The 25,160-nt window shown below is 36.3% G+C and overlaps 1 protein-coding gene across 1 annotated transcript in view; it reads right to left on the reverse strand.

Annotated features, from left to right (window-relative positions):
* Window positions 1–1,850: 1,850 nt before the first annotated feature.
* The window catches only part of LOC131027978 (monothiol glutaredoxin-S15, mitochondrial), a 54,342-nt gene continuing 31,032 nt past the window's right edge, over window positions 1,851–25,160 (reverse strand). Inside the window, exons 3-7 of the mRNA XM_057958083.1 lie at window positions 18,086–18,226; window positions 17,801–17,900; window positions 3,600–3,666; window positions 2,451–2,529; window positions 1,851–2,367 (exon numbers count right to left, since the gene is read on the reverse strand). Coding sequence (XP_057814066.1) covers window positions 2,320–2,367; window positions 2,451–2,529; window positions 3,600–3,666; window positions 17,801–17,900; window positions 18,086–18,226 — 435 coding nt within the window. The 3' untranslated portion in view covers window positions 1,851–2,319. The remainder of the gene's footprint in view (window positions 2,368–2,450; window positions 2,530–3,599; window positions 3,667–17,800; window positions 17,901–18,085; window positions 18,227–25,160) is intronic.

The following is a 25,160-nucleotide window of genomic DNA, read 5'->3' on the forward strand; positions in this document are numbered from 1 at the left end:
TTTTAACCAGTGAAAAATGAGTTGTCGATAACTCAATTGATGTAACCCTATCTCCATTCCTTGTGCTCAATACCATAAGTTCTATATACTCTAAAAGTTCTATGGATTTTACAAGATCTTGTACAAATGAACAACACTACTAAGGCTACATCTTTCTAATTGGAAGCAAGTTTTACAGTCTTGGCTGTAGAAAATTGCAAATACTATATGCATCATCAAGGTCAAGTTGAGGTTTTAAAGTTGAGTATCATTAACCGCATCTATCACAACATTCTTACTAGGTGGAGAATCATAAGGCTATATTCATACTTTTTAAAAATAGGTCACTATTAGAAATAGGATTTAAAATATATATTGGAACTCATGTATCATTCACCACATCTATCACAACATCCTTACTAGGTGGAAAATCATAAAATCATATTCATAATTATTTAAAACGGGTCACCATTAGAAATAGGATTTAAAACATGTAATGGATCTCATGTATCATTAACCACATCTATCACAACATTCTTACTAAGTGTAGAATCATAAAACAATATTCAGTTATTTAAAACAAGTCACTATTAGAAATATAAACATGTACTAATTCTCGTATATCATTAACCACATCTATCACAACATTCCTACTAAGTGGAGAATCATAAAACCATATTCATTATCATCTCAAACAGGTCACTGCTAGAAATGGGATTTAACACATGTATTAGATCTCAGACACTAGCATTGCCTCTTTTGCCTTGAAAAGATCTGGAGGACATTTTTTTTTTAAAACGAAAAAATTAAAAACAATCCTCCCCAAGCTTGTACAGTATTTAGAAATCTTTCCAAGACATCAAATTCTAACATATCTAATTAAAGAATGATTGTGATTTAAAGCAAAGACAACCCTAGCATTCATGTTATGCAGAATAATCCTTCAATATATTATTAAAACTTCCCCAATGGTTTTAGGCTTGTACGATAGTTGACCACAAACAGGTAGATATTCCCCAATTTGAAACCACTTTGTATTGATTACACCTTTATTTTCTAGAAGCCCACGTTTGTGTCTAGTGACAGCCCTAAATTAAGAATCCAACATGAGGTAGTGAAGAAACCCTCATGGATGACTTTTATCTTTAACTAGAGCTCCAAAGAACCCAAATCGAATTTTATATATAATATATCAAACACATCTAATTCATATGTATGACATTTTACATTTTATTTAAAAAAACAAAATAAAAAACATAAAACAGTATAAGAAATTAGCTGGTATTTTGAAACTCTGTAAATAAGTACAATATTAGGACTTTTTCATTTTTCAAATTATTTAAATTTTACTAATTATCAGTCATAAAATAAATAATATTTTAAAAGCAAAATCTAAACTTCCTGTGTTTTAAAATATAAAAAAAATACCATTTCTAAATCTGATAATAAAAAATAAATAATTGTGTGGACAATTCTAACTGTAAATTTTGATCAAATCATATAGCTTAAAAGGCCAAATCACCTAACACCAATAGATGTGGAGGGAGTTGGTTTAATGACAATGATAACATCCATTTTGAAGGCAACCGATGTTCAATGAGTCCCACCTGAGGCATAACCAGAGATTAAACTCTTAAGGAAAGTGACCTATCTTTTCTCAGTGGAATCCAATCCAAACTAGCATATAACCCAAGCTTGACCTTTACCTAATTAAAAATAAGAGATAACTTTGCTTAAATTCACCCTTAAAACTGAATTAATCTCACTTTTCCTTCACTATATTAAAGGAATTTTAAAACAAGAGAAAGAGGAATGACCAATTTTCACAATAAGCTTAATAAAAGAACATTTTCCCAAGCAGCGGAACCAAATAAAACAAAATATAAACTCATTTATTTCTTCTTCCCCATGGCAAGGCCCGAATGAATATTCACTTTAATAATATAGTTCATAATGAGATTGTTACTGTGACCAATCAATTTTCCCCCAAAACACAGCTAGGAACTAATCCTCCCTCAAACAGGCCTTTCACCTTATGTGTTTTGTGAGTGCCTCTAAGAAGCTAGAATATGCATATCAAACTATTTCTAGCAATACAGCAGCTGCTAAAGTATCTCATTAGGCTGCACATGCAAATTAAGATACCGTATAAAAAATATTGATTAAATCTCAGAGGCTAAAACTATGATACAAATCGAACACTGTCTGAATGAACAGGCCGATGCTTGAAAACAGTGACAACCATAAAAACCTCAGCTTGATTCAATTTTTGAGAGTCAATACATGCAATTTTTCTATCTGAAATGAGATAATTTCACAAGGTTTCTGTGTTCCTCTAAATTATTTACTTGGCATGAGATCCTTTAGCTTTTCCTTCAGTTCTCCAGACTGCACACAAGGCAACATAATTTTTGGCATAATCTAGAAAAGGGGAATATAACATTAACGAGACCATTAATTCAGGCATTTACCTGGTGCATGTTTAAAATAATGTCCGAACCTCCTACAAACTCCCCTTTTATGAAGATCTGTGGAAACGTGGGCCAATTGCTGCAGTACCAAAACAAAAATAATATGGGATTAGAATTGAAATGCACAAAATTCTCAAAACCAAAGACTCTAAACAACTTGAGATGTCAACCTTGAAGCCACATTCAAATGTAACACAAGGCAATAAGTATAATTGGGGAAAAACCATTCTAGTATTGTCTTGTATAATTAGACCCTGAGATGAATGATGTGAAAATTATAAGGGAAGGTTGAGATAAGATCTAAGCTCGGTTACAGAGATTCCAAATACTAGTTATATGGAATAGATTGGCATCAGCCAATGTTTTTGTATAATTAAAGATTGATAACAGCTTTTTTGAATCTGGACAAAATGTCTCCATCCTGAGGCAACCAAAGTCTTTAAAAGTTGAAAATGAAACCAAACATTCCCCATAGAGTGAAGCAAACAAAATTTCTTGCATAGCGAGGCAAACAATGGATTTATTTTCTGTTACAGTAAGCTGAAGGGCATTGTATCACAAAAATCTGCAACAGTTCACAAGTTTGGCATGCAGTATAACAACAATTACCAGTATCATCTCAGATTCTCAGCACAAGACATGACCAGCAAGCAAGATAATAGCCACCAAATGATGATCTATGCATATAGCCAAAAGATTCATATTTCCCCAGCAGGTAATAATTACAGAGATAAGCTAAAATCAAAATTCACCGCATCTAAAAGATGATAATGTTTGCTGGACTTCTTAACTGTATCCCAGTTCAATGCTAAACTGGAACATTAATCTTGTAGTAAATATCGCACAACATGCATTCCAGTATTCATGGAGACTTAACACTCACGAAAATTACTTGGTCTATAAAAATAAAATTGAGTTAACAAAATTCAGATAAAATTCAACATTTCACGTATGAATTGTTGAAGGATAATTTGGATATATACCTAAATAGTCAAGAATGTAGATGTGATTTAAAATGCACAAACAAATGGTAAGGATTACATGAGCATGATCACAGCGAGACTATTGCCTTTCAAAGCATTCATTTAGAAGATTGGGTTCATATTACAACATCAAATTTAAAAAACATAAGAAACTAACTATGCTCACCTGAAAGCTTTAATTCCTTCTTTAAGTTCTGAATCTTCCAGTATATTTCTTGAGCTGAATGAAACACCTGCACAGTAAATATTGCATGAAGCAAAGCAACCTTATCATTATCATGCACACAAGATCACTAACCTGAAAAAGCCAATATATCCTAATTAATAAAATCAGCAATCACATTTATAGCAAAAAGCAGTTTACTAAACTTGTATCTGAATAATGACAACATATTGAGAATTAAAGATATCTTTAACTAAATTAAAACTATTATCTCTAACACTCACCAAGGAACAAGATCTTGTAAAGATGCAAGCCAGCTAGAGGTGAAAAGACATTGTGTCCAAAGGAGAAATGTCAAAAAATTATTTAGCTACTTAAAACACCCATGGAAACCTCCCTCCAATGATCCACTGCCAGGCCCTTGTAGCACCATCACACCCCACAACACTGAACGGTCACTGTTCATTGAAATCCTCCTTTCCACCATTTTAACTAACTAGGTGCAAGATCAATTCATGCCTTGGAGAATCCATGGCTAGTTATGCAATTAACTTACGATCTAAATATGCAAGATGTAATTAACTAATCAATCATCTGGATCTGAATATATATTTTGGTATTAAAAACAGTAATTAGATATAATTTGCCTATGAATTATAACTAATAAATTGAAAACAGAACTTGCAAAGAGTGCATATCCAATAGATATAAATAGAAAGATAACATTATTTTACTAATAAGAATTTTTTGTGCATTCCCCACTGATGGGGCTGAGTGGGTTGATCCGCTAGTATCCATGGGCGGCAATGAAATGGTCACCACCAAATGTGGGCTAGGTAAAGGTAAATTTTGATGGAGCTGCCAGGGGAAACCTGAGTCCATCGGGAGCTAGGTGCGTTGTGTGAGATCACAATGGGCATAATGTGGCCTGAGAAGCGAAGAGACTGAAAACAGGGATCATTAACGAAGCCAAACTCCAAGAAGCCTAGATGGCCTTGGCCTTGTGCAAAAATTTGAATTTCAACAAAATTCCCCTGGATGGAGACTCATTAATCACTCTTAATGCAATGCGATACCGCAAAAATCCCAACTGGAAATTGAAGCCGATTTGGAGAATTTTGGAAGAATTGGAAGAATTCAGGATTTCACGCATCTGTGGATCACCTATTAAAGTGGGCTATTGACATGATTGTTGAACAGGGGCAGATGGATTTGGAGAATTTACTAGACACATGTGAGGGATCTTCGTGTAGAGGCGGAGTATGGCAAACAAAAATGTATTTACTTCTTGAAGAAGACAGAGTTAATGCTAAAGGGACAGAAGGACAAGGTTGGTGGGGCAGTCAGCATTGAAAAATAAATTGAATGAATGATTCAAATAATCGGATGATTACATTGAAAGATATACACACGTATATATAGAGGTTACAAGACGATGTTCTATAATTAGAACATAACGTTGAAGTAAAAGATTAAAGAGCTAAACGCTAAATTAAGCGTGAAATCTAAATTAAGCTTAAAAGCTAATTAACTAAAAAGAAAAAGCTAAATGTTAAATAAAGCTTAAAAACTAATTAACTAAAAAGCTAAATGACCATTAAACAAGGAACTAAATATAGGTGACTAAAATATAATTAAATATTCTAATACCCTCCCTTAATGGTAATTCTATCTACTAACTACCCTACAGAAGACATTGCAGGTCTTTTGATCACAAATGAAAAGAACACTTTGCTGCATGGAGACCCTCCCTGGATCTGAAAAGTGTTAGTGACCAAGAATACCAGAATCCATCCAACCTGACGATGGGTAACCAAATTGAGACCTGAAACCATGATTTTGAGGAAAATCGACAAACCCTTTTGCAGAAGAGTATCAACTCCAAAACTGACTGCAAGATACCACGATTGTAGATGTTCGCCCTGGCAGGTGCGACCCAAACTAACTGCAACAAAGCTCGATTTTTTAGGACAAAAATCTATCAAAACCAGAGAACTTCCGGAATCACAAATCCCACACGAACTTTGCGTGTTACAGATAATTTTTTAGGAAAAAATCGTAAAACCAGCAAACAATTTTTTAAGAAAAAATTGTGAAAACCTAGAAATCCCACGCAAGCGTTGCAGATGGCAGATAACTAAAATCTTATGCGAATACCGCGGATTACAGATGAGATAATTTTTTTGGGAAAATAATAAATCCTGCAAACAATTTTTGAGGAAAAAATCGTAAAAACCCTCCCATGATTTTTTGTGAAAAAATCAGAAAACCGACAAACAATTTTTCAGGAAAAAATCGTGAAAACCATGAGACCTGTAAGACAAGGTCTGGCCAAAATCAATCTGATCAAGGGAACGATATTTAGATATCGTGAACATGCACTGTTTCTAGGTGTTGTGATAGTTGTTGAACTTTTGTCTGTGTTCCAACATGATGTTAGTCAAAGATGCCATCACAAAAATGGAGGTTGAACGAGGTCAACCTAGTGAAAGCATGAGACAGAAGAATCTGATTCAAAAATCAGAATAGAAGCAGCTGCACAAAAAATCTGAAACCCTGGAGGAGAATTCTGGCACAAATTTCAAGGTGCAAATTTCAAGGTTTGGAAGAAACCCAAAAATTAAAATTTTCTGCACACTTAAAACAGCATAAATGGTGCCCAAAAAACAGCAAAAATCCCAACGTCCACAGAAATAGCAGAAATTGTGAACTGTTTTTAAATTCCAAGGCAAATTTGTTGGAACAAAATTCGAGGCGTGGAAAACAAGGCACCCAAAAAAATCTGAGACCAACCCAAAAAAGCTCTCGAAAAACCCATCGAGAATCTAAAAACAAAATACAGATCCAATGGCTCAAAAATCAAGGCACGAAAAACGATGCACCCAAAAAAATCTGATAACGACCTAGTTTAGGTCTCGAAAAACCCACCAAGAATCTGCAAGCAAAATAAAATTTTGACTTGAACTGAAGGGTCAAAACCCTAGTCGAAAATTGCAGAAACCCTAGGAAAATTTTCAATCTGCAAAAACAACTCTAAGTTGCAGGCCCGAAAATCTCCAGAACGCTAAAAAAAAACATGAACTGCTGCCCAGCACAAAGAAATTCTCCCACGAACCAGAAACCTTCAAAACCTTCAAAAAGCCTTCAAAAAAGCAAAATCATTTTTTTATAAAAAAGCAATAAAAAAAAAATCTGGAAAATATTCCAGAAAGAAAGCCATGAATTTTTATTAAAAAATTCGCCAAATTTTAAAGAATCCCATCGACCCGCTCTGATACCATGAAAAATAAATTGAATGAATGATTCAAATAATCGAATGGTTACATTGAAAGATATACACACGTATATATAGAGGTTACAAGACGATGTTCTATAATTAGAACATAATGTTGAAGTAAAAGATTAAAGAGCTAAACGCTAAATTAAGCGTGAAAGCTAAATAAAGCTTAAAAGCTAAATGACCATTAAACAAGGAACTAAATATAGGTGACTAAAATATAATTAAATATTCTAATAAGCATGGTGTGGCTTTTAACAGCCTCAAGCATAACAACTCTGCCAACAAAAGAATGGAGACGACAATCAACTTGAAAGCGAATGTGCAGTAGCTAGTTTTTGTGGGGGGGGGGGGGCATTTCAAACATGCGCCTAAAGCAAATTTTTTGGTGCCATTCCCCCATGATCCTCCAAGCTATCAAAATGATTTTAGGAGATGGATTCGTGGAGTTGGAAAACAAATACTGCACCAACTCGGAAGTGGTTTCCTTCTTCTTGGCTTGGCTGTTGGAAACAAAGGATATGGCAATGATAAAAAGGTGATGGAGGCAGTGGTAAGTGGGACTTGCACAATGGCTCGTAGTGGCAATTTTGGGCACAAAACTTTGTGCACGGGCGAAGGTGGCCACAACTCTACTACAGATATGATAGCCCTCTGGTCCCCTTCCTTATATAAGGGACAGGGATGAAGGATAATACATACAAGGGCCAAGCAATTGTTGGCATTGGCCACCTTCTGGATTCACTAGGCATCCTGATGGGAGAAGGTGAGGAGCAGAGTGGTAGTGGGCAAGGGATAACACCAAATGAAAGTTACACGCTGTAATAGTGAATATGATGCATATAAACGAATGCTAGGGAGCTCTGTAAAAATGATAGCAATGTAAGTTTTTTGGGTGAATGATGAATAGGGTTTTTTTGTATTTTGTGACTTCTACTGCAAAATCATGTTGGATGAGCAACAGAAGATGTATCCAGGCGTGGCCCTGACTTTGCTACTTTCATCAATAAAAGAAAGAATGTTTTGTGCATAACATCCTCTTGAATGATATATGTGTACATATGTAATGGATACAATAGAATTTTAGTAATATGGAAAATAAATGATTACTCTTCAAAATAACTCTTCACTTTCCAGCAGTTACAATGAAGCTGCATCAAGAAGTAAAGGTTGAACATAGGCCAAAGCTGCACCATACTGCCTTAGGCCGCTACTCCTTGACTGAGCACCAAGAACCCCTCAACTCGTGAAGATCTCTCTCCCACAAAGTAACAGGGAAGGCTGAGACTGAGGAGATATATAAACTGTCTCTTCATGTGCCAACAAAAATGTTGATGCGGCAACACATGCAAATTGCAACATGGCATAGACCTCAAACTACGTACAAGATTGGTTCTAGTGTTAATGTTGACCATAAAATTAGAGCTATTTGTTGATCTTGGTGAGTCTGCAGCCTCAACTTACAGACTCAGTTAAATTTTTTCAACGAACCTGAGTTCAAACCCAGACTATAAAAAACAGTGTGCACAGTTTTTACTGAGTTTTGTGAGTCTCAATATTATTGGGTTTGGCACAAATAATTTGAAATTGTGGAGATTGGGGTGGAAATCAAAGAGGCTGAAATTATACATATGGAGTATATGTTGATCTGTCAGTTTCACAATGTTTAGCCAATTTTGATTGCTCCAAATGAGTCAATTTTAAAAACCTGGAAGAACTCTTCATTAGCCCTTGTGCCAAAGGTTTCTTCCTGATGATCTAAGGATCCACAAAGGATGGGAAATTGCTGCTTCGGAAGGTGCCATAGTTCCGGGACAATAGTTATCTTGATCTGAAACCCAGGTACCCAGATTTCAACCCTCCCATTGAGACTCTCTCAGAATTCTGGTTGCTTCAGCTCCCTAACCTTCTGCTTGCAATTTATCTCCCAGCCTTTCTTCCACTAGGAATTCCATTGCAGTTTTAGAAATATCTCAGCTAGAAACCACTTTCACCTTCGCTCGGATCCTTGTGAAAATGAATCTTTATAAACAATTACCAGCAGAAATAGGGATCAACGTAGATAACAAAATTTGGAGGCAGCATATAAAGTTATGCTACAAATCATATGGTGGAACCTAATTCTCAAATTTCATCCTCAACGAAACAGATGTAATCCACAACGCAAGCTACATGGTGGAAAGGGGCAAGTCCAGGTCATCAATACATTTTTTCGAGGAAACCCCAAATACCAAAGGAGGAGCAGATACAAAATAGCTGTGATTGGCATCAACAAGTCAAATTTCCTAAGTTTCTGGTTCTGGTTCTGGATCGGGTTCAGATTTGCGGGTTTGATCAAATTTTTTGGGGGGATTTGGGTTTGTCCATACAAAACATATAAAAATAAATAAATAAATAAATAAATATATATATATATATATATATATATATATATATAGATGCAGTAATTAAGTTCAAAATACACCATTATGCTAATTTCAAATAGCATATATTAAAGTTTTTGTTCAAAATTTCAAATAGCATAGCAAAATAGACTACCATATTAATATTTCAAGAATAAGCATAATGTCAAGTGTCTACAATCAGCCATTGGTGATCAAATATCATATGGGTCATCAAATAAATCATCATCCTCCATATGTTGTGGTAAATTAGAACCACAAATAGTGCCACTAGCATTGGCACTCGCACTAGCATAGGCCGCGCTACTATCATTCTCAGTCTCATGATCACTAGGTAGCTTGAGGTCATCAACTCTGGAGAAGCAAGGTGGGCAACTGAATCATCCATCTTAGCATGCTCTGGATCAATATCCAATTGCCTTGTCTCCCTTTGTTTTTCAGAATTTTCTTCATGTGTGAGGAGCCACAAGTTTGAATGCACAAAGACCAAGTCCTCTGCCTTTTTGGAGTGTAGACTATTGTGTTTTATTGAGTGGATGGAGTATGTGATCCAATTCCACTCAGAAGAAGATGAACTAATAACCTATCAAGATTTTGAAATTACAGAGTTAAATGTTATAAATAAAATTAATTTTTAAAATATAAATAAAATAGCAAACTCAAAAGCAAGATAAAATATAGAAGATAGTAGGAAGTAAAAACTTAATTGTGACAAAATTTTGATGGCAAGTGGTTGTAGGTGCTGGTATGCTTCTCCATGGAAGTACTACCAACTATGAGCAGCAACCCTATGCTTGTCCCAAAGAGCTTCAAGGTCACAATCATTTGTACTTGCAAAACTCATGAATTCATCCCTCGCTGCAGTACGTATGTCTTGGTGAAAGAGTCTATGAAGGGGTGCCTTGTACTCTTGAGCAACTTAGGATCTCTATATGGGGGAAGTCTTGTGCCAGTAAGGAGTTGTTGACTATAGTACTTGGGACTCAATGCAAAGGCAAGGAGATGCAATGGAGTGGTCATTCTGTTCCATCTCTCCACCATGATTTGCTACAATTCTTTGAAGAATTTTTCTTTAGGATCTTGCTCTTTTTCATTTATGATGACTTTCATCTACTCAATCATTAAGTCTATGCCATCATATACGTAACCCAAGCAAGGCCTATCCATGTCAATATAGGCTTGGTGAATTTAAGGAGGTACTCAACACAATCCCACCAAGTGTCATCTACTATAATTTTCTTAATGTTTGCTGCCTTTGTAGTGCTAGATTGTCTCCATATGCTCCAATTAGGGCTGATTACCATGCTAGACAATGCCTCACGAACCTTCACAAGTCGTCTCAACAAGTGTGTTGGAGGCATTGTTGGTTGAAAATTTTTTACACCTGGGAAGATGTGCAAAATTGTGGTTTCAACCACAACGTGTGAGTGTAAAACTCTCCTAATTTAAGGGAACGCTCCCCCTTTTCTACTATTACTAACTAAATACTAATTTAATTCAGGTGGGACAACATCCTTTTCTCTTTTTTCAGAAAAGATGATATTCTTTTCTCTTCCTAGAAAAGAAATAGCAGTTAAGAAAACAAATACAGTAGCTTAAAGAACTTTAATAATAACAAGAATGCTTATACAAAAAGGAAGTGAAGTTTCCGTGAAAGCTCAAAGTCTTTAATTCCCACTCTCCTATCTACCTTTCCAAAATGATTAAAACAAGAACAATATACAACATATAACAGCACAAAGTCTGCAAATATGATGCACTTCTAAACTACTTCAAATGGGAACAACCACAAGCACAAAGTCTCGCAACTCTTTTCAGTTTTTAACACTTAACTACACTAATTTAACCCTCACTATTTGCAACACAAAGTCTGCAAGAAATCAGGTTAAAGCTCCTTTCAACAACCTCGTTATAATATCAAGCAAATGCATAAAAATATACCACTATGACACAAGAACACAACAGATATAAGGATATGACTTCAACACAAAGTCTGAAACTCAAAGCCTTCTTGATATTACTTGAGAAAACAATTTACAAGTATGAAGCACAAAGTCTTTATGACTGTAAATTTCTGCAGAGTTTTCTTGCTTGTTGAAAAAAATTAAAAATTACAAAGAGCACCCTCCTATATATATAGGAGAGGAGCTGAGAGCAAAAAGTGGTAGAAGTCTAACTAACTGAGACTTTTTCCACAACTAACTATAACTAATATGACTTATTCAAATTACAATCCTACTGCTAACCAGCTTGTAATTTGTTTACATGAGATTACAAGTAACGAGATTACTTGTAATTACAATTGACATTACATGTAATTTGTCAAAGGGAGATCAAAAAATGCATAATTGAAACTAATCTAAGTGTCCAAGACACGACTCTATCTACATCATCATCTGTCTAAGAGGTCTTCATGCTACTACAAGATGTTTGTAACTTGAAGTATTTGAGATCGGTGAAGGTATTTATCCAAGAGCAAAAACTTGCATCATTTGACCTTAATGGTAATGACGGTGACCTCAGAAGATCAACCACTGAACTTGAAGATATTTAACATTCTTTGTTGGCCACTATGATAGTGAAAATCACTGCTTTTTACCACATAGCGCTACTACAATGCATTCCTCTACTGCATTACTTATTCATTTGTCAAGTTCTCCACATTTAGTAAAGGAAAGAAAATATTCCCAATGGTGAGACTAGAATCGTCATCCCTAATTTTAGATAGGACTTGACTTAGCCACTGTTTTTTGCTTCATGGTTCATGCCATTTTGACCCTCTGTGTGCATATGACATCATACTCTTTTCATTTAATGTCATCAACATATGACAGCACTAGCTTTTGCTTACCATCTTTACATGTATTAAGACCTCTTGCAATCAGGTCTCTAGGACCCAATTGCAAGTAAAGGAAACTTGAAATTTGAAGACAAAGGGTTACATGCTTGCAATCAGGTTTCTGATTGCAAATTATAATGCAAAGACAATAGAAAGACTTGCAATCGAGTCCTGGAAACCCAATTGCAAGTAATCACAACTTGCAATAGAAAGATAAGCACCTTCATACTTGCAATCAGGTCTTGGAATCCCGATTGTAAGTTGCAAGAGACTTGCAATGGGTCTTTGAACCCCCATTGCAAGTTGCAAGAGACTTACTTGCAATCGGGTCTTGGAATCCCCATTGCAAGTTGCAAGAGACTTGCTTGCAATCAGGTCTTGGAACCCCCATTACAAGTTGCAAGAAACTTACTTGCAATGACAGCAAAAGGTTCCTACTTGCAGCGATTGACTTGAAACCCAAAATTGCACAGAAAGCTAGGAAAATGAAGGCAAAAACAAACCAAAACGTGGACAACAATGGCAAACACACCACCTGATGATTTGACATTAACAAATATGAGTTTTAAACATCATAAAATGTGCCTTAGAGAAGAAAACTATGAATTTTAAAGAAAAATTCATAGCTGTTGTCTCAATTTTTTGATACTTGCAATCGGTCTTTGAACCCCCATTGCAAGTTGCAAGGGACTTACTTGCAATCGGGTCTTGGAATCCCCATTGCAAGTTGCAAGAGACTTACTTGTAATCGTGTCTTGGAACCCCCATTGCAAGTTGCAAGAAACTTACTTGCAATGACAGCAAAAAGTTCCTAGTTGCAGCAACTGACTTTAAACCTGAAATTGCACAGAAAGCTAGGAAAATGAAGGCAAAAACGAACCAACACTTGGACAACGATGGCAAACACACCCCCTGATGACTTGACATTAACAAATATGGGTTTTAAACCTCGTAAAATGTGCCTTGCAGAAGAAAACTATGAATTTTAAAGAAAAATTCATAGGAGTTGTCAATTTTTTGGAAGTTAAAAAATTGAGACAACAAGCATAACAGGTTTCAGCAGCCTAGATGAAAACAAAATAAGAAAAATTAAAACTAAAATTAAATTAAAAAGTTTGCAAAACTTAAAGTAGAAATTAAAATAAATAATTAACTTACCTTTAACAACTCCAATTTTGAGAGTTGTCTAAATATGCCTTGTGACATATGGTGCTGAACATTTGGATCTCCTTGGCATCAGCATACACCTCTTTGATCCATTCTACTTTTTTGCCAATTTTTTGCAGCTTTAGGTTGAGTGAATGGACAACACAAGGTGTCCAAAAAATGGGTGAATAGCATTCCTCAATCAATAACCCAACAGTCCTACAATTTTTGGCATTGTTTGTTACAACTTGAACAACATTCTGAGGCCGACTTGCTCAATGGCTTGGCAAAGAATATTAGCAATAAATGGACCGTCCTTCAATTGCCCTTCACAATCCACTACTATCAAACACATTGCCTGGACACTACAATAACATTGATCAGTGGGTGATTTCTTGCATCTTTCCATCCATCAAATACAATGGACACCCTTGTTTCGATCCATGAATCCTTGATAGGCTTCAAGGAGTCCTCTACATGTTTCACCTCTATCCAATAAGGTGGTACAGACCTTCTCATAACCCAGGCCCTTGAACCCTTTTGGAGCCTCATTAATTGATCTCACCATTCTTTGCCAATAAGGTGAGCGAACAACATTAAATGCCAATCCATTAGCATAGATACATCTAGTTATGTTTTGCTCGGCAATCTCTCTAGCCTCATTTTAAAATGTTGTTTGCAATGGTCCCTTTGCTCTCTTATGTGTCACAAGTTGCTCTTGAGGCATAGACAAGAATGGATAGCCATTAGTTTCAAAAGGTCCAAAATTGGAAGGTGATGAAAAGACATTAGATCCCTCTTTGGCAAAGGATTGTTTCCCTACTACTTCATCTGCTTTTGCTTGCTCTCCAATATATACCATTACTTGTTCCTCTGCAAGAAAGCCTTTATCGTTTGGCTTGCCTGGACAAAATTTGATGCCTTGATGAGGGATAAAGCACAAATGTGCTTTCACTCAACTGGATAAGTTGTTGTATTGTTTTTTGCAATGAGAACAAATCCTAGTGAAACCTCCTCCACCTGGAAGTTGGGCTACCATTCCACAAATTTTCGAAGGGGAGAATGTGGCTCCCAGCACTAGAAGTTATTTCCATTTTAATACCTAATACAAAATTCTATAAACAACATGGATATGTACAAAGTAACAAAGACACAAACCAAAATGAAAACAGTAGAAACAAAACAAAACTAGAGAGTACAGAGTAAAAAAAATGCAATTTTTTTTTTGAAAAAAATACAAAAAACCTACCTCTTGTTAAAATCTTGCTTTGTAGTCTTCGGATGTGTAGTGTCGCGGTTAAAACATTCCGTTGGTGAAGTGACCACCAAGGTTCAAATCCCTGTTGGACCACTGTGCTCGCAAGCCTTGTGTCTTCGTTGGGCCATTGTGCTCGCGAGTTTGAACAAGTGAAGTGTGGGGATGAGGTCCCGCGTTTGTGGCCTCACTAGTTCATAGCTCCAGGTCAAAAGTGTTTCACGTGGAGCCGAAGGGCGTGTCATGCTAGTGTCACCGGTCACGTTAAAAAGTTTACCAAGCATTAAAAAAATAAAAAATAAAAAATCTTGCTTTGTAAACTCTTTGAAAACAAATCAGCACTTGCAAACATGTAGGGAAAAGCATAACAATCAGCTTGGAGCATTCAATGATCACCCTTCAACTTTGCTTGTGCAATGGTAAGCAAAAAAACTTGTTCAACGATGGAGTGAAATAGTTTTGTTTTTCATTCACAAGAGCACAAATGAAATAGGTTTCACCTTTTTTCTGTTTTGCATGGGTGGATTAGGGTTTGGGGGGGAGGGCATTTTTACCTTTTTTTGAAAAAAAACGTCAAACTCACCCTGGGTGCGCCTGCCAACCGGAAATGACGCACAAATTTGTTTTAGGTCTGCCAAGTTCATCCACCACAAACCCATAGGCTCCCAGTAGGACCCTGCACAAACTAGCAGCGAACCGAGCCCGACCCAAACTCGGTTCAAACCAGACCAGGACCTGGGGGGTTCTGCTAATGTACCCGGTAACACAGCATTTTTCACACAAATTCTGCCATGGTTTATATGCCCTCCCTCAAGATTCAATGCGAGGGACCAATATCTAAAATATAATGCTGCATTCATCAAGAACTAGGGGCCGCCAAAAAGGCACTATTCATCATTTAACTCTTTGATGAGTTATTTGACAAAACCATTTTGCCAAAAAAATTATCAATGGTTTGGCAAAAAATTGCATATCTGCCTACATTCACTTATTCAATGCACTAATGCTCAACTTAATTGCAATTAATTTGAAGGCAAGGAACGAAATTTGTAGCTCAAAAGGGCAACTTGTAGCAATTGGAACTATAACAGCCCTCACTTGGAGTTTTAAACGCATCGGAGTTTTAAACGCATCAAATACACTTGGTTATATTTTACCCAAGTGTTTGACATAGGAAATTTTATGTTGTCAGTTTATTAGTTTGACCTGTAAGGCATCTGATGCAATACATTTATGAACAAAAGATCCATGCCAATGTTGCCTTAAATCGATCAGCTTTTTGCATTCAGAAAAGTAGTTAACATTTGCTAATTTATTCTAGTTATTTGCATGTCTAGGGCCCGATTTGCCCTACTACTTTGCTATCATACTTGATGATTGTTATAGTCCCTTTGCCCTGTTCTTGGTCATTCAATGACATTAATATTTCTTCTGCTTTCTTTCTCCTCTAGATAGCCAACCCATACAATCAAGAACGACTAGAGGAGTTGGCCACTTGTTTAATATGGACATATATGAAGCACGGAATATTCCATATAGCCAAATGCATTTGTTCATGATATTTGCTCAGACAAGGACTTGTTGAAATGAGAGCTATTTAAACTGGGAGCAGACAATGAATCAGATCCAGCACCGTTGAAAACAAAAGAAGGCACATAAGCATTAGATTAGGGATAGGTGAACAAAAACCAATGACGAAATCATCAGCATAGTGGGGTCAGAAATTGATAAGTTGTTTCATCATGTTACTGGATCACCCCTGTAACCTTGTCGGTTTGGGTACAATCCGTTTTGGGTTTGGATTCTGATTTGGTGTGGCAGGGGTGCAGCCTGGGTTCAGATTTTTTCCTGTGGGTTCGTTCCAGATGACTTTAGGAGAACCTGCAGCGAATTTTTGATGTTCTTTCCCAACACCATGTCACAACGTTTGCTGATTTTATGAAATTCGGCAAAAATTTTGGAAACTGAAATAAATTGTTTGAAATTCCTGTGTCTTGCACCCGATAGGAGAAGGAATAAAGGCAGACAAAATTGATTGGAAGCTTCATGCCACTTCTCTTTCCACCCCAAGCTTCGAAACCCCATGAGGTTGAGGCTTCAAGCCTTGCTATACCCAAAACGAAATGACATTGCCAAACTCACGATAAACAAAAATTAAAAGGGGCTCGCCAAAAGTTAAAATAATAAATGCCATACCAAACTATTACGATAGGGCTTTATTCAATTTTAAAATGTTTAATTATTTTTTAAAATTAAGATATAAAATATATAATTATTAATATATTTAATTTATTTTTGAATATCAATATAACTTATTATTAAATATATATGTGTTTATATAATTTATTAATTTATATTAATGTGTGTGTATGTGTGTATATATATATATAAAATTAATGGATGTTAGATTCATTTTATTTTAATATATTTATCCATTATTTATTAAAGAAAAAACCTTATATTTATGTAACTTAAATATGTTTTTTTGTGGACAAACCCAACCCCAAAACGTTTTTTTGACCAAACCCACGAGAGAACCTGCGAACCCATACCACGACCGGTAACTTAGCAATTCTGCCATGGCCTGGTTGAAATGATGAACATAACAAATATATTGAAATATTCGTTAGGAAAGGAGAGGGTGAACTTCTTTGGGTAATACCTTTCACCCAATTCCAACAGTTTGTTCCCTTCCAAACAAAACCATCCAACTCTGACCACATATGTAGGTGGGAACTATGCCAGGGTGACGTAATTGTACCTACACATAAATTGGATAGATATTTCAAATTGTACATTAGCACAGGGATGATATAGAGCAGCATCTATATTTCTGTAGGATTTGAAGCTTTCCACAGTGACCAACTGTTGAATCATTGTTCATCCTAAATGTATGCTATTTATCTTGGCTTATATGTTTATTTGAACTTCTGAACTTAACCTAGACAAAGAGTGAAATTGCCCTAACCAAAGCTACAGGGAGCAATATTTTATGCCACTACAATTATCATTGATTTGTTTTAATTAATAATTGATAGTCATTTGGTTTTGGAAGGTACTGCCAAGACCATCCAATCACTAACAGGTTCTTGTAAAATCTTACAGGAAAGCATAACCCAAATATAAAACCTAAAACAATCAATGTTTTTTGGTCCATCTTGGCATAACATTTAAGAAGAGTTATGTGAAAATTGAAAACACAGCGAGGAGCAGCCATGAAAAGCTACTTATGTACAAAATTCACACAATTCATTGAAAAAGTGATAGGATACACATATTATTTACCATATTGTTGCAAAACACTAACTGCTAATTTACTGAAGCCGCAACGAGGAGCATCTGGAACTCCCTTAATATATAGCATTATAGGATTTTCTTTCACGTCCTGCATAAAAAATTCATGAGCAAAAACAAAACAAAAATTTAAAATAAAAACTCCAAATAGCATAAGAATTCCTTTTAAAATTTTGCAATTTGAAATATTAAAAAATACACAAAAAAAAATATTGATCTTATGTGAGGATTAAAGTTATAGATGAAATTCACAAATCTAAAAGCAAATCTTTATACCTTCTCCACCAACTCACGTGCTGAAGGAGCATCACTTGGAGCCTTATTTATAGATCTGAAATCACTATGAGTGTCAGAGTCTTCTCCTATTGTTGAAAGCTGCTTTTGTATGCCCAAACCATATGGTGCCCTGGCTCTTGCCTTCCTCAAAAATAAGTAATAAATCAGACACAAAGACAAAAACAAATAAATTGTAAAACAATTGCATTAACCATCCATTGCTTTCAACTCTAATTACATTGTCATGTTTATAATTTTGCATTAGTATCTAAATTCAGAAAACTATCCTGACACATAAGATAGCTAGTATAATTGTTAAATTCAAAGTTCACATCATTCATCCTTAAAGTTAAAGACCTTGATTCTGCACAGCTTCCAGTTTATGCAGAGACCTCGGATAGTTTTAGAAACAACAGTAAACCTAGATAGGGATTCCTTATATGTTATATACGATAACAAAGAAGCTATTATAACATATATAATAACAATGTAGTTAAGAATAAATGAACAAACATCACACCATTGAAATACTAGCAAATAAAGATACAATTATTTCTTCAGCCCAAATAAATTATGAACACTAATTTCACAGATTTTAAAACCCACCACCAAAAGTAGACTCTCAATATCTTGTTCTGCTATTTGTCTTTTGGCATGGGGTAATGCTCCTAAGATGTTGAACACTTTCAAAATGTCATTCTTTATGCAAATAAAACTCTCTCATTCTTGAAGAGACATGAAATGGTATCAGATTGTTCATGCTGATAATAAAATGATACTTCCCATGCTTTCTTTAAAGTTCTTGCACCTACGACTGACAATTTAATTCATGCCAACTGAATTTTGCAATTTTAGTCATACTTATGTCATGCCAATATGACAACATTGCCTTATACATAGTTTATATATCATTCAGTGAAAACATGCTTTTCGTCCAATTTTTCCATGCTATGCTATGCCCACCATTTTAATATAGTATCAGAACAGGGAGAGGCAAGAGGGGAGGCCCTATGAATAAAAGTGAGAGGAGGAAGTGAGGCAGTTGTAAATAACTGCAACGAATTGCAAGAAGGATGGCACAGAAAAAAGAAAAGGGTAGAGATGCCATCCTGCACGGTAAAAATGAATCAATGAATCATTCTATTTCAAAGTGGGGACATGTTGTGACATTTTCACACATCGCCCCATTGCAAATGGGGACCCCCATTTTTTTTTTTGCTTTCTAGCATTGTTGTTGAGTCTTTTAGCTATTTGCCTTTCATTTAGAAGATGTGCAGTATCTCAGGTGGCTAAGATGTAATCAGGTCGAGACTATCTCTCTTTAGGATGAAGTCAAGCACAACACTTCCTTCACCCAACCACGCTTTCAACCTGCCTCTCCCAGCACTGCCAGTGGGTGCCCAAGCCCGATCGCTCCCCTTCCATCTCCCCTCATTTCCATTTCCTTTCACCTTTCTATCCCTTCCACTTCACCCCATCTCATCGACCTTCCCCATTTCCTATATCTTCTATCCCTTCCTTCTTCCTTTCACCTTTCTACCTTCTCACTTCACCTTATCCCATTCTCCATCCATCCTACATTTTTACTTCCCCTCACTCCCTTCCATTCCACTCCCATCTCCTTCCATTCACCCTGCCTTCCATCTTCCCACTTCCCGCCTATCTTATACCTCCCACCTACCGTTTCTTACACCCTCTATCCACGACCGACAACTCCTTTACCACCCTACCTCCTACCCCTATCCTATCCTAGCCTACACCCTACACCCAACCCCTTGCTATTCCCTTATAACTCCCCAATCTCGGCACCTCCCTTATTACCTCCGCCCACCATCCTTACCTTTCCTAACTCCTTATGACCTCACCGCAGCACTTACCTTATCCCTCCTTGCCACGGTCTCCTTTTATCCCTTATACCTCCCTTATCACCTTTCCTTACCCTTCCTTAACCCCGCTCCTATCCACCATGTCACTACCCTCTTACCACTGTCCTTACCTTTTCCTAACCCACCGCATCTTCCTTTCCTAATTCCTAACCCCCGTGGCATCTTTTTATCACTCCCCTTATCCTTTCTTCATCGCACACCCCTTCCACCTCACCAACTTCGGTTCCTCCTTCCACTAACATGGCATGCTTGGGCCCCACTACCACATAGAGATTTAAAAAGTTTTTTTTAGGCATTGCAATTTCCTTTACATCCCCCACTACCACGCAGCATGCTTGGGTCCCACCAAAACCTTACAATAAAGAGCAATAAAATGTTTCAAAGGCATAAGCAATACCAAACCACTAGCCAGATCACCACTTCCATTACCACCAAAAAGCAGCAAATTAAGTGTTGTATTTCCAGCTACCGTCAAAGGCACGAACGTAGGGATTAAATCTGTCCTTTGCCTAAACCACATCAGCGCCTTAAGAGGGACAATTCGTCCCTTGGCTTAAGAAATCAGTAACTTATGGATTAGAGACCCCCTCTTTGTTTTCATTTTGGTTCTGAATAGATTGTTGAGCATCTTCCTTTTAGAATGAATCAGCGTTAAATGATCTTATGCTTGCAATGGATGGACTTGAATAATTCACCTTTGATATGAAAAATTTGGCTGGGGCATGGAATTCTAGGGACATTTCGTCCCTGAGCCAAGGACGTTTCATCCCTTGGCTAAGAATGCCGTCACTAAGGCAAGATATCCCGTCCTTTGACCAAGCACCTCTATGACTCGAAATTTTAAAGCCTCTCTTGGCAAAGGTAAGCAAGTCTTGGGCTAGCTTCGCCTTAAGGATACATCATTCAATGAATGCAATGAGCAAGGGATGATGCCACCCTTAAGACAAAACATGTACAAGCCGGAGTATTTAATTTGATGAACTTGTTTTGATCAATGCATGTAAGCTGGGCACCCACGTTAAAAACATGAAATTTCAAGGCTCAAGATCGACTTCAAGAATTGATTGCAAGGCATTCAATATAGGGGGCGATTCATAGCAAATTGATTTTCCCAGGACCCCACGATTTTGAAAAAGATGCTTCCGTTTGAAATTTAAAAATGATAAATACAAATAATTAAATGAATGCAATCGAATTAGCTTTGGAAGATGAAAACGCACCCCCCTCAATGAGTGCCTATATAGAAATCGTTTTGATCATTTCATTTGATCAAAACATAAAGAAAGTTGCATCTTAAAGCCGCGATTTCCTTCAGGTGTCAGCGAATTTGATCAGCATGAAGAGGGTAACAATCTAAGTGCAGTAATTTGGTTATCATTCCCAGCAAAATTGCATCCACAAACTTCAGCGAACATTCATTTGACAGCAGCAAATTCACCATTTGCATCTTCAGGAGACAGCGAATTTCATCAGTATCCCCAGCGAATTGGTCATTGGGAGGACAGTGAAGTCATTTCATTATTGCTAGACCAAAGCGAACTTAATCCAGGGCCAATTTTGATCCATGGGAATACTGAATCCATCTTATTTGAGTGCACAGCAAACCTTGTTTTGATCAAAAGTGACTTGGACTGGAATCAGGGCGAAGTTATTAATAGGGCAAGCAAAATCAATCATCATCAACAGCTAATCAACCTCATTTGATCAGCGAATTTTCTGTTGAAGGCAGCCACGTTGAGGTTGTTAGACATCAGCGAACTTGAGAAGTAATCAGTGATCCTACATCTGCAACTTGACAAACCCAAAGATTGATTACCAGCCCATTTTTAATCAGTTTGCAGGTCTGAGACAAGATAGTTTAGTCATATTTTCAAGACGAACAGACCTTATTTAGCATTGGTATACCTTATCGTTTATCAATTTCAATCTTAAAAGGTTCTTTCAATATATTTTGATCATCTTTGAGCATTTACAAGGACTTATTATTAGCATAGATGATCATATTTCAGTTATGGGTTAGAGATGCAACCAAGGGTTCAAATTTATGTTAAGAAATTTTGAGAGAATTGTCTCCCTAGGGTTATGAATCTTAGCCTAGATGATTAAGTTTTATTTGCAAATCGAATATCATTTTACAAAATTAACTTAAACAACTCTCCCAAGTAGAAGATGGCTGGAGCACAGTTGACCCTCATCAAGTGTAGGAATGCATGAACTCAAGGAAGAAATTTTTCACAATCTTGAATTTCCTTTGGAAATCCAATAATCATTGCCAATATAGCCAGGCAGAAGGACGAAAGTGATCAAGACAAGAGATAGTTTCATAAGAGTTAATTAAAGTTAGAAGATGAACAGGAGCAAAGTCATTATCACATCAAGAGCTTGGAGATGTTGAGTATCAAGAGATGTGCCTTATTCATCTACAACTTGTGATGGGTTACAAAGATCGAGCAAAGCTAAGGTGGTGCCTAGTCATCATTTATCCAATCATATTATTCCAAGATAAGGCGTCCAGATTCAATGTACCTGACTTATTCATCAAAAGAAGATAACTACCACATGGGCACAAAGTTCGATGTACCTGCCATCGTCATTCATTGGTCGAATTTTCAAGGAAGGACATGTGCCCCATCAAATGTAATTTTGTCACTGGTCAAGCATTAAATGCTTTGCAATAGGTTTCTATCTTTCGATCTTGGCTATTGATTGTGAATCAATCTGAGTCATTCAATTGTAATAAGAGCACTATATAAGGCTCCACTTCTTGTGAATCAATCTGAGTCATTCAATTGTAATAAGAGCACTATATAAGGCTCCACTTCTTCATTTGTAAAGGTTAATAGAGAATAGTTAGTAGCTCAATAGCAGATAGCAAATAGTTAGCGTAGGAAGAGAAGGCAAAGATTGTTGCCAAGACATTGTTGCAAAAGGCATGTAAACTTCATTGAAGATATGGTGAATTCTATGTGTTGATTCAACAATTTGCATGGTCTCTACTTCTCATTTGATTTTCATGTTATTTAAATGAATGGAAGAACTTTGTGTATGATCAATGGTGAAATTCATATATCCATACTACTAACACCTTGCCGATGGTAAAGTGCCTTGCATAGTCAAGTAGATCCATCTTAGCCAAGGTTAACTTCAATTATCACTTCTTCATTGATATGCATCAACTTGATGGTGTCTATGCTTGTAGTGGTGATTTTAAAATAATAAAGCTATTCTTAGGAGATTGCACTAGCCTTGTACAGATGTTTGTTGCATGTTGAAGCAAGACTTAGTTGAGTTTCACTAAAGACTCTCCATTGCTCTTGCATTCCTAGGAGTAGAATAGTTTTCTCAAACCCTATCCTTTTTCCTTTTTCCTTTTTTTCAAATCAAGTTAAATTTCCACGTTCCAGAGACATTCAAAGCATTCAAGCATTCAATGTAAGTCCACCTTGTGATCCAAGCAATATCACATCATATACAACTGAGTCTATCCAAAAGCACATCAAGACCTGACATTTGAGAACCTTGGAGTCGTCCCACTTGATCACGCAGCTTAGCATTTAGGAGTCTTTGTTCAAGAGAGGATAGAGTACTTAGTATTTTATTCTATGTTGCATACTGTGTAAAAATACCATCAACAGGACATTACAATTGGTATCAGAGCTTTGAACCTGCCATCCTGTAGGGTAAACATGAATCAATGAATCATTCTAGTCAATAAGAAGGAATCCAATAATACATGTACATATATCCATGTGTATGCACAATGTTTTTATGTGTATGCTTTGTGTTTGGTTCATGCCTGGTATGTTTCCGGCATGTTTATTCCATGTGTGTTTCCATAGCCATTTCATATTGGGAATCATTTTCAACACTCCATGATCATTGCTTGAGGACAAGCAATATTGAGTGGGGCAGACTATAATGTCCCCACTTTGAAATGGAATTTAATGGTAAATAATAATAATAATAAAATTAAAATTCAAAAGAATAAAAAAAAATTTAAAATTAAAATATAAAAGAATATAATTAATATAATTAAAATTTAATTAAGTTAATGAATGGTCAAAAGACATGGAATGAAAAGTTGAGACTCCCTCAAACATGAGATATAAAAGGGAGAAGAGAACCTCATTTGAGAGGGGATAATTTGGGGAATCAGAAGTGCAGATCTGATTGTGAAAGGTTGTGTCCCTTTCAAAGGGTAAAAATAATGAAGAGTTGCACTCTTTTAAAGGGTGCTAATGGTGAAAGGGTGTGTCTCTTGCCAAAGAGCATACATGATGAAGAGGTGTAACCTCTCCCTCACATTGAGAGATATAAAGGAAAGGAATCAAAAGCATCTAGGGATATCACCATCGATCATATCAGATCAGAACCGTTATTAAGTTACAGGCAATAACATCTTTGTTCTTGGTGGTATGCATGGGGATGTGCTTAATATATACAGCCTGATAATATTCTTATGCAGAGTTTAGTGGTAATATTAATAATATTAATATAGACTGCAATATTTATGACAAACATACTTAATTTTATATACATTCATAATAATTGAAAGACAAGTATATTCACAGTCTAAGTACTTAATCAAGTCTAATTCTATTCCCCAAGGGAGACGGGTGCTGTTAGGGAGAGACAGAGTAAATACACTCCAAGATGAAAGAGCCCCAAGGATGAAAGGACTGATGTTCCTGACGTATGGGCTGAATTAGGAAAGTGGTGTCATAGCACCCTAGACAAGCCAATGCCCTCTTCTGGGATTAAGAATGAGAAGGGATTAGGAATTAGGACAGGAGTAATGACAATATTAAGTTGAATTATGGAAAAACTTTAATTATCTACTCTGAATTAATGTAATATACTAGGTAGTAAAATGTGTTGCTCTTTGGGAATTGACGGCCTCCTAAAAGGGGACATTACACACTCCATCTCATCAGACCTTGGTCCAAGTAGAGACTTCATGCAATGCTTTCTGTCAAGAGGGAATCAATGGTGTTTAATGTAGCTGGTGGCATCTAGTTCAAATAGCAGCACTGTCCAACAAGATCAAAGGATACCTAGAGTTGTGAAGAACAAGGTTTTTGTTAATGTTAGCTGTCATAAAGTTAATGAAAATACAGGGTTTAAAGAGTTTAGGTAGTTTAAACCTAAGTAAAAAGTTAAAACCTATATATTTCTCCCATGGGCTTAAA

Source organism: Cryptomeria japonica, chromosome 1 (assembly GCF_030272615.1).
Source record: "Cryptomeria japonica chromosome 1, Sugi_1.0, whole genome shotgun sequence".
NCBI classification, from domain to species: domain Eukaryota; kingdom Viridiplantae; phylum Streptophyta; class Pinopsida; order Cupressales; family Cupressaceae; genus Cryptomeria; species Cryptomeria japonica.